Genomic DNA, 13,511 nt, shown 5'->3' on the forward strand with positions numbered 1-13,511 from the left:
CCTCGTGGCAGTACAGTAACAGTACGGTAGCGGTATCTTGTGCGGGTATCGCACGCTTGTCTATCTGGGTAGTGATATATTGGAGCGAGTCATTGAGGAAAGAGTATCCCGATTCCTAAGGCCGGTATTCATAGTCGGTTCTTATTTTAAGACCGTCTTAAGTAATGTCTTAAGTCGCTAATAAGGCCTTCGGATTGGTTCATGACATCTTAAGACTGTACTTAAGACGGTCTTAAATATAAGATCCGACTATGAATACCGGCCTAAGTGTCAGTGATGCAAAGATTGTACTGTTTTTTTTTTTTTTTTGATTTGTTGAATGTTGTTTTACATAAGTAGGAAAGAGTTAGAACAAGTATTTGCCTACCTTTCTTTGCCAGGCTGCAGTTTTCTATAATTTAATATAGAGAAAGCGTGTTCCAGTATAAATATATTAGAACTCACTGCCTATCAAGGTAGATTGTAATTTGTATACATGTGTATGTCTATGTGTGTGTATATGTGTATAACTCTAAAAGTCTGTGATATTTCTTCCAACAGTTACTAATCCACAATATAAAAACACAAAATAAACTCTTTAAAAATATATAAATACAAGAAATATTATGCTTGAAACGGTTGTTATCTCTAGTCCTAAATGTGAAAAAATTTGTGTATGTACCCAGTGTTGTCAGACGGGCCGGATTTCTGACGCATGCGCGTCCAATGTAGCTTCAGTAACGTACCGAGTCGCCTATGTAAAATTTTTTCAAAAATGTTGAAAATTTTAATATATTTTACATATTTTACATATGTATACATATATATAAATATATATAATATATTCTATATATGTTTACATATGTAAAATATATTAAATTTTTCAATATTTTTGAAAAAATTTTACATGGGCGATTAATGATCTCCTATTTACTAGTGATCGGTACGTTACTGAAGCTACATTGGACGAGCGTGCGTCAGAAATTTGGCCCGTCTAACAACACTGTACACGTGTTATATGATAAGTGCCTATAGTTCTGTGCCTCTTGCGTATCGTGCTTATCATGTTTATCACTTGTAGCAGTGGAGAATACGTAATTGCACGTCTTAATTCAAATGAAAACACAAATCAACGGAACATTGACCATATCAGACTAAGAAAGGTGTCTGGGACCTGGGACGGCCGATAAAACGAAGAAAAGAAAACAAATCAACAGGGATATTGTTGGATGTGTACGATAATCACGGCCTGCTGGTTTGATATAGTTTTCGTATAAGTTTATCCAAGTTTTCTCCCGAAGTCATGGATCTTCGTTTCCCAGAGTTCAATTCGAAAGACGCAATCCAAAGTAATTATAATTGATGCTATTAATAATTCTCTGATTCTACTTATATTATTTCATGCAAGCATCTCTATATATTACTTTTTTGTACAATATATATGTGTGTATGTACGTGTAAATAATAAGAATTATATATATAAAATTATAATATATTGTATATTATATAAATATTAATATATTATATTTTTTTCAATTTTATTTTTTAGCCTGGATAACAAGCTTGGAGGCATACATTAATGAACCAGCATTAAACAAATGTGTTCGACAAATATCTTATTTAGCAACCACAATAACAGAAGACAATAAAGTTGCTTGGTTACTAAAGGCAATAAGTTTCCTTGATTTAACTACTTTGAATAACGACGATACAAGTAGCACTATACAACAATTGTGTGAAAATGTAAATTGGAACATGGAGTTATTATTCTTTACTTTAATGTGAATATAATATCTATAATTGATCAATTAATTAATATTACAGGCTGCAAACCCTATAAAGGAGCTTCCGTTTCAATGGAATAAACCACTTCATACTGCTGCCGTTTGTGTTTATCCATCCAAAATAAAAGATGCGATAACTACCTTAAAGAGATTGAAGAAAACGAATGTAATTAAGGTCGCTAGTGGTAGGAAACAAAACATTTCTTCTGATCTGATATGAATGCAACAATATTATCTAATATATTTTTTGCATTAGTGGCAGCAGGATTTCCTTCTGGACTATTTCCATTGGAGACTCGATTGCAGGAAGTGCGCTGCGCAATAGAATATGGAGCACAGGAAATAGATGTTGTGATCGATCGATCGTTAGTTTTAAATCATCAATGGATGATGCTGTTTCAAGAATTGTTATGTATTCGTGCACTTTGTCCTAAGAATGAGGAAAGGACAGTATGTTTAAAAGTTATAATATCATCAGGAGAATTGTTCAATTTGAGAGATGTATATAAGGCATCCATGGTAGCTCTATTTGCTGGTGCTGATTTCATCAAGACATCTACAGGGAAAGATGCAATTAATGCGACTTTGCAAGCGGGAATTGTTATGTGTAGAGCGATAAAAGAGTTTGAAAGAGTGGCTGGAATAAAGGTATATAGCAATTTAATTATTTGTGATAATCGAGATCTGTATAATATAGCTTTAATTCATTTTCACAGACTGGCTTTAAACCTGCCGGAGGAATTAAAACTGCGCAAGACGCTTTAGAATGGATGGTCTGTATTAAGGAAGAATTAGGGAATGATTGGTTGACAAGCGATCGTTTCAGAATCGGTGCATCAAGTTTATTGCAAAATATTAGTACTGAAATTATCCAAACATATAAAAACAAGCCAATTCAACGACCACTGGAAGATCTTGAAAACCAGATATATGAAAGAGAAAATAAAGCTGATGTAGATAATAAAGATAAAAAAGATGAAGGAGATAATAAAGATGAAGGAGAAAATAAAGAGACTTAATTAATTGAATTTAGATAAGACTGATAAAATATTTTTATATTCGTTTTTATATTCGTAATTTCGGTCACATATATTCGAAAATAATTTGTACGTATTCATAAATGTGAATAAATTTATTTTCATGATGCTCCAAGAGTTAACTGATTAAAAAATTCATCCGAAGCGCTAAAATCAATACACACACACACACTCTCTCTCTCTCTCTCTCTCTCTCTCTCTCTCTCTCTCTCTCTCTCTCCCCCCCCTCTCTGTGCGTGCGTGTGTGTGTGTGTGTGCGCGCGCGCGCGCACACACACACACAATAATGAGATTTAGGATCATATTTTCCTGGGAATTATCGAGACCGATATGGAGGTCTATTTCTCTCAGTTTCGTTTGAATTGTAAGGGGGAGTAAAAAATGATCTTTATCACAATCTCTTATCTTTCACACTACGTCATGAAACATATAAGTAGTACAGAATACGTCAGAAAGCGATATCGCGACGCCCATGCGTCTAAATATATCAATCAGTAAATAGATCCTACATAATTGACATACTTGGTACACATAATGTTGCGAACACGTAAATACACAAAGTGTCTCGTTAAAATCATCTCGATTTCATTTTCTCTAGCTGATATGACACATGATCAAGATGTGAAAATTACACAGATAATCATAAAGTGTTTAAATTTGAGAGAATTTACTAGGAATTGAATACTTGAATGTTCACGTGCGTTACCATTATAAGAAATATTTTATATCAAAACGTATCAAAATGCAGTATAACTAATTCATGCGTAAAATGCATAAAAAACGAGAAAAATCATGGCGTAGCGAATACAGTTTCTCTCTAGACTTTATCTTAAACGTCTCTTAAAAATTGAGCATCCTTGAAAAACAGTGGCTTAATTTTCCACCGTTAAAAGTTTTACTTTTCAGAGTACGATTCATTTAAAAAATTAAGAGAGTTTTTTTTCAAAGAAATATTCAATTTAAGTATAAACAGTAATTCGCAAATAAAGATTCAATTTATTCATCTAAAGTTTCAATTTATTCAATAAATCCATAAATATTCAAATTCCCTACAAAATATCCCGACATTATATAGTCATATTTTTATTATTTAAGATTTATATTTTTCTTATCGTCTCAAAATATATGTGAAGTTCATTTTTGAGCATAAAGATTTTTTTTGCAATACAATTGAGAATAGAAGATATTTCGATTACATATAAATTCTTTCTCTTTCGGGAGCATTATTCCATTTAGGATCCACTCGGATCCGCAGATTCGTCCGGACGGAGGCGGGCGTAATTCGCCACCGGAAATCGAGGCTCAAATCCAATATAGATCGATCAGTAAATAGACCTCGAGCCGGCGCGAGATCGCGCGGCCGCGTCATCGGGTGCTCGTGCCCCTCGGTGTAGTATTTGCAGCTTGCAAGCTCCGGTGCGTCTTGCCCTCTGGCAAAGCTTGTCGTGACACCGTTTCAGCCGCATTGCGCCGGGTAACGGCCGGGGCCCGGCCCGTCCTTCCGTCACCGTCGGCTTTATTCCGCACTAGTCGCACGGCTCGCCCGGCTCCAGCGGTCGTTTCGCGCGTCTCGGCCGTGTCATGCACCAGCGAATGGGGTGAGTCCCCCGGATCGCGCGGTACATTCTCGCGCGATCCACGCGGCACGCGTTGCATCCGATCGAGTAGCCATCCCCCCGACTCGCCTTGGATAACTTGTACCAGATAAGCTCGGCTCGCCGCTTCTCGGCAAGTAATATACACGACACCACCGAGCGGGATATATCGCACCATCGGCATACAAGACCACCTCGTCATACACTCTATATTCGGATACCGCCGCTTCCGCGTCGGCATAGCGCGGATTTGCGGCGAGGCGCGGCGAGACGCGCACGGGAGTAAAACGGAAGGAGAGATTGCGATGTTGATCCGTTGGAATTATGCCACTTTTTATTCGGAACTTAAACTACTCTTTGAAACTTTTAGAGTGAATCTTACTCTGAAGAGCGAAAGTTAACTCTTCGAGACTGAAAATTGAGCTACTTTTTCAACACTAGTTCAATTTTTATTTTTTAGAATAAGGTTCCACTAAAAAAAATTTAGAGAGTATATAATTCGTTGTATACAAAAGTTGAATTGCAGCTGCAAATGAATTGAAAGTCGAATACTTCTGGCGAATCGTGTACGTATAACAAAAATTGTGAACTACTCGATGAAGGAAATCGATTTTTCCGCTGTGAATTCTAAATTTTTTTTAGAATGGAATCTACTTACTCTAAAGATTGAAAATTGTGCCAGTCTTGAATAAGAGTGAACTTAATTATCAATCCTTAGGAGTAAGATTTCACTTTACAGAGATTCACTCTAAAAATTTTAAAAGATGCTTACGTATTATTGCAGATAAATCGAAATTTGAATCGAGATCACAACAATTTCGATTATATTGCACAAAACTCCAGCACTTGCTGGATCTATTATCGCGATTTCACTTGATGTTTTGAAAGAAGGAAAGATACGTTATGCAAATTAAACTTTGATTTTATTTCAGTCATATTGACTTGGTAATTATAACAAAGTTAAAAAGATGTATCATCAATCATTTGATGACATTTAATTTCGTCATACATGTTGCTCGCTTGCCAAATAAAACCTATTTGCCGGCTTGAATTCTATTTAAGAGTTATGATTATATTTTTAGACATATCTTACCTTGGCACTTCGCGTAACACGGAATCGTTGACCCCTCTCTAAATGACGCATATTTTTATCACTCATCAAGATATACATATAGAATTATTTGCTTCCTCGGTCGCATTTGTAAACTACATTAAAATAGCACTGGAATTTGCAAAAAGCCCGTATCCGACTTTCGTGTTGCCGTATCATTATTACGTAACATTTAGGATTCTGCAAAAAGAAAGTGTTGTATTATATATATAAATTTCATTGACTTTATCATCTTGTAAAAATGAGTCTATTAGATATAATTTCAGATGTAGAGCGTCATGGCAATCAATATAAAATTTACAAAATTTGACAACACACCATGGGGCTTTCGACTAGCTGGTGGCAACGATTTTCCGCAGCCACTTACTGTTATCAGAGTGAGTTTCATAGTTTCCTTATTTAATGGTTATTAATATTAATATGAACGTTAAAATCACAAAATTATAATTCAAGTAACATTAATTCTTACCGTACTATGTACAATTTGGTGCCTCATCCATAGATATTATCAAGGACCATAGAATCTCTTCGTTTTTTCACCTCTTCAAAATAATTCAAAAAATCTCTAAAAGTTCATCAACATACTTTCAACTTTCTAGAATAAATATTGACTGTTTATTTTGGAAAATAATAAAATGTGTAGTATAATTTATAATTACCGAAAGACTCAAAGAAACTTGCACGAACAGGAATCGCTCGGTCACTATAATATAGTTACCCATATTAGTACGGTAAGGGTTAATTATTTTCATATTCTGAACACGAAATACATAAATATAGGATGTGACGGTTCTTATTTCAATCGTAACAATTTAATTATTTAAAATATCATTGTTTTGATTAGTGTCTCAGTAATTAAATCTTAAAGGTTAAAAGAAAAATAGGATAAAATTAAGATTGAGAAAATCGTAATCTACAGGTCACGGAGGGAAGCCTGGGCGAATGTATGGGTTTAAAGGTCGGAGATGTCGTAGTAAGATTGAACGATCAATCGATTATCAACTTGACTCACGGACAAGCGCATGAAGCACTAGTGCACGCTGGCAACAATTTCGTTTTAGGTGTACAAAGGTAAGTCTCTCGCAAGGATCATCGATTATGCGCGAGCATAAGGAAGATTAATCATATTGGCATCTTTTATACAATTTTTTTTCTTTCAAATAATATAGGAAAATCAGGCAAATAAGAGTGCAGTGCGATACTTAAAGTGCGTTCGGGGAGACGCTATTAGCGCTATTTGTGTCATTCTATCTTTGTTTTACATCTAATAAACAACGAAGATAGAATAACAGAAGTAGCGTTAATAGCGTCTCCCCGAACGCATCATTAGTGCACAAACATTAATATGTAGATCAATTGTATTTAACTTGCTTTACATCCAATTCGAACGATGATCAATACTTGGGGTCGTCATCATCAGCGAGATAACAAAGAAAAAAAGAGTTTCCACAGGAAGATGAAAACTCTATAGGGTAATTCCGGTATATACGCCGCACCTATCAAAAACTTAATTTATTAAGTATTATTTACTACGTTTAAAATAAACGAACTATATCAGTAAAAACTTTGTACCGTCTACTACTATGAAAAAAATATTAGAAATCCGAAATATTTCGTATTAGAAAAGAAACTTTTTGAAATCTTGCATTTTTGCTATATATAGATAATGGGTGGGATATATGGCAAAAATGCAAAGGTTTCAACAAACTAAACGAAGAATACGAAAGCAAAGCACTTGTATTTTGCTATACAACATGCTTTACTATTCCTCTACACGTATGTATCATGAAATAACCACTAGGTCTTTGACACGCCTTACAGTAATCATTTTATGTAGATTATAATTTATGATGATGCTACTTGTTACACACACAGTGACAAATCGATTCAACTCACAATAATTTCATTAATATTAACAAGAAGCTGAAATTATAACTCAATGCTAATATAACATAAAGGCATGTAACAGAGTAATTGCGAGAAAATTATCCTCACTCCTTCTATTTTTTCTGACTTCCGCGGCGTAAATCCCAGTGCGGCGTATATACCGGAGCTACCCTATTTTATTTCCTATATTATTTCAATTTCAAAAGTAATTCATAACTCGAATTTTTTGTTTTCTCTTTAAAACGTACTCTGAGCATAATTGTAAATGTATGTGTTTATATAGGATGTTCTTGTAACTCGGAAAAGCTGGAAAAATAGACATTCTTGACTTCTTAAATTACATCATTTAAAATCTTAATTGATAAATTCCTTCAAATGTTTTCATTTGTTTTATTCATTAGAGATTACTAGATAAAAAAATCATTTTAGATTGCTATTAAAAAGTACAGATTAATTAAATTCATGCATACATATACATAATGTTTACACTGGATAATAACAAAACAGGAAATGGAGATAAATTACACTCGATTGCGTCGGTTGCACCGCGGCCAAGACGAATAAGCGGGTACATAAATGCAACAGCTAAGTCGAATGCGACTCGCATAAATTAGGCTCTTGTCCCATACGGTCTCTCCCGGGAGAAATCGCTCTTAACCAATATTAGTTCTTGAGATTATTGATAGTGAAATTGCGCCACGTGTCGAAACAGCGACAAAATATTTTCGATATTAATGCGCAATTTATTACCGAGTCTCGATCTATTTTTTCTTGCTGCTGCAAGAAATTTTTAATATCTAATAAAGCATATTATACATATAAATAAAAAATGCAAAATAAAATATACGAGGAAGATAAATAAAATATTCAAAATATATTTATGTATATGAAGATGCCTTTCCGAGTCAAACACTGGTAGTTCGTGTGTAAATGAATTTATTCGATAATTTTGTTACCAAACGTTTCGATCCTCGCTTCGGATCCTTATCAATGTATACAATTCGACAACATATCATTTAAAATATATTATCAATCCTTAAATATTATTTTTTGGCTGATATGGTAGTAATGCAATAGAATGATATGGGGACATTCAAAAGTATGGAAGAATAACCGAGGCTAGCGAATTTTTTCGATCGTCTTACATCGTTACCGAAATCGAATTTAATTTCGAAGCATGATAGCCAAAGGTCGTAATCAAATTTAATGAGTCCCTCGATCTCGTGTCTAATGAAGAAGAACGGGCGGTACGCGTCATTCATCGCCGGCATACTCTCGATAATAACTTCGGCGACGCGCTGCAAGAATATCCCGGCGTATGAGCTACGTGTGTAGCAATGTATTGCGAAACCTATAAATAGGTGACCCAGAATGAGAGATCTGTTTATCATTGGTCGGCGATTTTATTACTGGGTCCCCGGTCGCGGCCCGTCTTTTGCCGTTTGTCGCATTCGCGGGATATCCGTTACTCGCGCGCAGGGTAGAACGTGAGAGCGAGAGATCGACACCTGGAATCCGCGCACGCGGTGCATATTCAGCGTATAATTGCATCCGCGCGCATAATACCAGCCGATCTCATTGCGAGCGGGAGAAAGTCTATTTTCTTGGTCGCTGTTTGTTGCTTGCGCAGAGAGGAGGAGGCACGAAAGGCCGCCGAAGCGATATCGGAAGAGACCATCGTCCCATATAAGATCGCCGTGAGTATATTCGTGAGATGAAAGGTAAACAGCATCCCTGTTGCACTCTTAACTGGTGACGAGGGCTACGCGACGTCCCCATCTTCTTCCCGAGGCACATCCGGCTCTTGCCCGTGTACTTTCTCACGTTCGCGAAACTTTGAACATTTTTTACATGAGTTCCTGTATAAAAAGAAAAATTGATTCTGTCTGAATGATTTTAAAAACGTATGTGAGAAGAAAATAAGTGTTCACCAGATAAGAGTTAAAAGAACCTGTTACACTGGAAAAAGAGATGGTTGCGTTAATTGGAATTCTGGTTAAAAATGGAAATCAAAATAGTTGCATTTGTTACCATTCTAGTCGAGATAACCAGAATTCTGATTAATATGATTAGAATTTTCTGATTTGTTTCAACTATAAATTTTTCTATTATTAGTATGGTTATATATATATTTTCCTATTTTAACAAATGTTTAAAATTCATGTAATAGCAGATATATTTTTATAGAGTTTAAAAAAAATTTTATATTATATCATAAAAAGTTGTTTTATTATGATTCCTAGAATATCTAACTTAATTATGATGAATTAAGTGTACTTTTTTTAACATTATACTTGTAACAGCATGATTCCTACTTGCTTCCTACCTACGAAAAAAATATTGCGATATTTATCACCGAAAGTTAAACCTCGCCTTTCAACGGGGAAAATCTGTGATCTTAAATCCGCTTGACATTTAAAGAGAGATATGGTGTACCAGAGAAAGTGGCGACGAGATGATGACGTCGAGTTTGCTTATTAGCTTGCAGACTTACTGCCAGTCTTCCCAGAACAGATCTTAAAAGAAGAGACAGTGATCGAGCGATACGAAGAAGAGAATACCGTCGTCGAGCCGTTGTCCGCTGAGGACGAGATCAGGAAAGAGGAGGAGAAGCTCGCGGAGGAGAAACCGGTGGACGCCAACAGCGAAATCGTGGCCAACAAAAATCTTACGGATGACGAGATCGCTCAGCTGATCCTCGAGGAGGAGGAGCTCTTGTCCGATAAAGGATTATTGGGGTATATTTCCGTGATTATCAAATTAACTGATGATGAAACTGCGATTAAGGATTCATTCCCTTGCTATACTTTTCATTTAAAGAATACAAGCAAAAGATTTTTTTTCTAAAAATATATATATATAATATATTAATTAAAAATAGTTTAAATATTAAAGAATCTTCAACATTCAGAAAATATTAGGGTATATTTATATTAATTACTTATTGGGAAAAATATTTTGATTAAACCAACAAAATATATATACCAACAAGAATAGTATTTTAATGAAACCGAACGAAATTTCTTCACTAAAATGTCATTCTTTTTAATATATTTTGTTAGTAATCTAAACTTTTCTCTCAGTGCTAAAAATCGGAAACTTTTCGTTTATTTTTATTTGTAAAATTTTCAGCTTACAGTAATAATTAAAATTCTATTTCAAGAATATATAGAACGTAATAAAAATTTTATACTTTTTAGAAGTGTTAAATAAAATATTAATTTTTTCAGTAATAATAATGATAACTTTTATCTTTTCTGTGTCTTTGACGCGATAGAGTAAACTTCAAGAAATTAAGACCGCGAGCCTCGATCCTGAAAGATTCAAAAGTTCTGGAGGAGCTGCAGAATATCGCGATAGCGGAGCCCGAGCGAGTACAAGAATTGAAGCGCACTTCCACTTTCCTGCAAAAGCCGCAACGACCAATACCGAAGGTGAAAAACGAGCCGAAAGTGGAAGAGGACGAAGGAGAAACTTATAAGGTCGTGATTAAGAAACAGGACAAGAAGACAGTAATCGCACGTCTCGTGGAAAAAGGTTTGTTGCCGCCAGGATCAGAGTCAACCATCATCAAGACACCGGAACCACCGGAACCGTCCGAGGTAAAGATGCATGAAACGGAAAATAAACTCGAAGAAAATCATCCCCTTGTGTCCGATTCAAATTCCTTGTGTTCAACCTGTTCTTCCAATAACAATTCACTGTTGCCCCCACATCTTTCGGAATCTGATTCAAATGAATTTTTCACCTCTGAGGATCAACTAGCGCATCGCGAGACACATAAATGCAAATCAGAGCTATGCCATGTTAAGCCGAGTCATTCTCGAAGATACAGTACTACTAGATATGACGAAGTCGGAGCGAGATCGCTGTTTAAGGGTCACTACTTGGAGAATCTCCTTCGCGGTTACACTCGTTCATGTATTCTTCGCGATCGACAAGTCGATGAGTTCGCGAAGACTAAACCGAGAAGTATATACTTGAAGAAGTATGATGATGGCCTCGATAGCTTTTCGTCAAGCGAGATCAAAAGAAGAACGAGCAGATGCGCACGAACACATTATGTAGAAAGGATTCTGCTTCAAAACGTCAGCGCTGTTGTTACACACTTTCGTCCAAAACCAAAAAAAACGCGCGTCTTCGCCTCTAGAATGAAGGGAAGATATCTGGCGACATATCTGAGACGCAAAAGTCTCTGGCTAATGTCCTTGATTACGACATTGTTCCAGTTTTTGTTACAGAGACCAAGCGTCTCCGAGTCATCGAACTTGTCGAAGATTCATGAACGACGTTTGAGTTTCAAGGGTCGCTATCTTAAACACGTTCTTCAGAAGAATGTCGCTCCTGTCCTTGAATGTGTCAAGGAGACGTGCTTCATCGATGATCAATTAAAGATGATTGAAAAGGAAAAAGAAGAACTGAAATCTACCAGGACAAAAGGATATTACATGAAAAAATGTCTCTATCGACCGAATCTGCGTTTGAAATTCGCTTTAATGAATCTTCTTGATTACGTGAAGAACAGTCTTGATAATCTCTTCGCTATCACCAAATCATCAAGAATGAAAAGTACAATGAAAGGTCGATACATCGAGCGGTTGATTCGTAGAAATCTCAAGATTCTTGAATTGTTCGTAGAATACGTTCGTTCCAGAATCTCCAAATGGCTCGAGGATGGTTTGTCGTGCACATCACGAAATGAATTTCTTGTTGCCACTATCAGTACTTCCAATGACATTGCTGATGATTCAATTCCAAATAAACAGGAAACTGATAAAGATGCCTCCGATTTAAAGATCTCCGAATGGCACGAGGACGGTCCAGCCTGTCCATTGCAAAAAGAATCGCCCCTTATCATTAATACTTTCAACAATCCAAATCCGGTCGAAGAAGAAACTATTGAAAATGATCACCAGGTTCTCGAATGCAATAGCAATCCAGTCTTATTTGAAGAAGCCAATGAATGTACCGACTTGGCCAAACTTACAGACGTGGTCCCAGAAGACACTGTTTCAAAATTCTTGCAGTCAGCTGAGAATTACGTTTCCACCGAGGTCTTCCATCGTGGTAGTAGACGACTTTCAAGACCGCGTAAATCTGTCGATGTTATCTCCAAAGAAGATGATGAGATGTTGTCGAAATTCCTACAGTCGGCTGAGGATTATGTTTCCGCCGAAGTCTTCCATCGTGGTAGCAGACGACTTTCAAGACCGCGTAAATCTGTCGATATCACCTCCAAAGAAGATGATGAGACGTTGTCGAAATTCCTACAGTCGGCTGAGGATTATGTTTCCGTCGAGGTCTTCCATCGTGGTAGCAGACGACTCTCAAAATCCCGGAAATCTATCGATATCTCCAAAGAAAATGATAAGGCATTGTCGAAATTTCTACAGTCGGCTGAGGATTACGTTTCCGCCGAGGTCTTCCATCGTGGTAGCAGACGACTCTCGAGATCACACAAACGAGAAGAGCAAGGAGAAGAGGATGTTCTGTCAAATGTCCTCCGCTCGACCAGCGATTACGTCTCCAGCGAGGTGTTCCATCGCGGAAGTAGAAGATTATCAAGATCGTTTAGGAGGGAATCTGTTTCCCTTGCAGCTCCTACTCTGTGGGGCGGTTTGAAGAATATGTACCTCAATCTGCCTTGGTTTTCGTTCAGAATCACCAAGAAAAGTACAAAACATATCGAAGATGGTGAGAAGAAAATTGATTCCGAAATCGAGCTCGACAATCGAAGATTATCATTCGTGCCAACAATTCTCTATCGGGGTATAACGAATCGCATCGGCATCGATTTCACAAAATTTGTGGTTTACGCCTTCATACCTTGTACTTCAATTATCCTTCTGTATATGTACACGGAGAAAATTTTATATTAAGTTTTAATACAATTAAGTTTTAATACAATTTTAAATTACACTTTACTATGTCTTGTATTTTCGATGGACTCTCACAACATGATTCCGACTTAACTTTTACTATGGTAATACTAATTTATCACATAAATAAAGTAATTATTTTGTTAAGCCATATTCTAACATGAAAACAGTTAATTTTTACTATGGTACGCAAACAAAATTTGCTAGGTATATTTGATTTTGTAATAAAAAATTTTTAC

At 36.2% G+C, this 13,511-nt stretch overlaps 2 protein-coding genes across 2 annotated transcripts in view; both read left to right on the forward strand.

Moving 5' to 3' along the window:
* The first annotated feature begins 1,248 nt into the window (after positions 1 to 1,248).
* On the forward strand, positions 1,249 to 2,841 carry Dera (deoxyribose-phosphate aldolase). The gene is made up of 5 exons (XM_018506202.1): positions 1,249 to 1,328; positions 1,529 to 1,722; positions 1,804 to 1,948; positions 2,020 to 2,411; positions 2,480 to 2,841. The coding sequence occupies exons 1-5, from the start codon at positions 1,283 to 1,285 to the stop codon at positions 2,780 to 2,782; spliced, it is 1,080 nt and encodes a 359-aa protein (XP_018361704.1). The 5' UTR covers positions 1,249 to 1,282; the 3' UTR covers positions 2,783 to 2,841.
* Positions 2,842 to 5,784: 2,943 nt separating this feature from the next.
* LOC108760322 (Z band alternatively spliced PDZ-motif protein 67) overlaps positions 5,785 to 13,511 on the forward strand; it is a 12,017-nt gene continuing 4,290 nt past the window's right edge. Inside the window, exons 1-5 of the mRNA XM_018506201.1 lie at positions 5,785 to 5,883; positions 6,426 to 6,577; positions 9,024 to 9,090; positions 9,875 to 10,131; positions 10,671 to 10,995. Of these exons, the coding sequence (XP_018361703.1) occupies positions 5,785 to 5,883; positions 6,426 to 6,577; positions 9,024 to 9,090; positions 9,875 to 10,131; positions 10,671 to 10,995 (900 nt within the window). The remainder of the gene's footprint in view (positions 5,884 to 6,425; positions 6,578 to 9,023; positions 9,091 to 9,874; positions 10,132 to 10,670; positions 10,996 to 13,511) is intronic.

This window comes from Trachymyrmex cornetzi, unplaced genomic scaffold (assembly GCF_001594075.2).
Source record: "Trachymyrmex cornetzi isolate Tcor2-1 unplaced genomic scaffold, Tcor1.1 scaffold223, whole genome shotgun sequence".
Taxonomy (NCBI): domain Eukaryota; kingdom Metazoa; phylum Arthropoda; class Insecta; order Hymenoptera; family Formicidae; genus Trachymyrmex; species Trachymyrmex cornetzi.

What these genes read in the sequence shown, in the direction of transcription:
- Dera (XM_018506202.1), top strand. Translation starts at nt 1,283, where the DNA reads ATGGATCTTCGTTTCCCAGAGTTCAATTCGAAAGACGCAATCCAAA. An exon ending in TTCGAAAGACGCAATCCAAA is followed by an intron (nt 1,329 to 1,528) that starts GTAATTATAATT and finishes TTTATTTTTTAG; the next exon opens with CCTGGATAACAAGCTTGGAG. An exon ending in TGTAATTAAGGTCGCTAGTG is followed by an intron (nt 1,949 to 2,019) that starts GTAGGAAACAAA and finishes TTTTTGCATTAG; the next exon opens with TGGCAGCAGGATTTCCTTCT.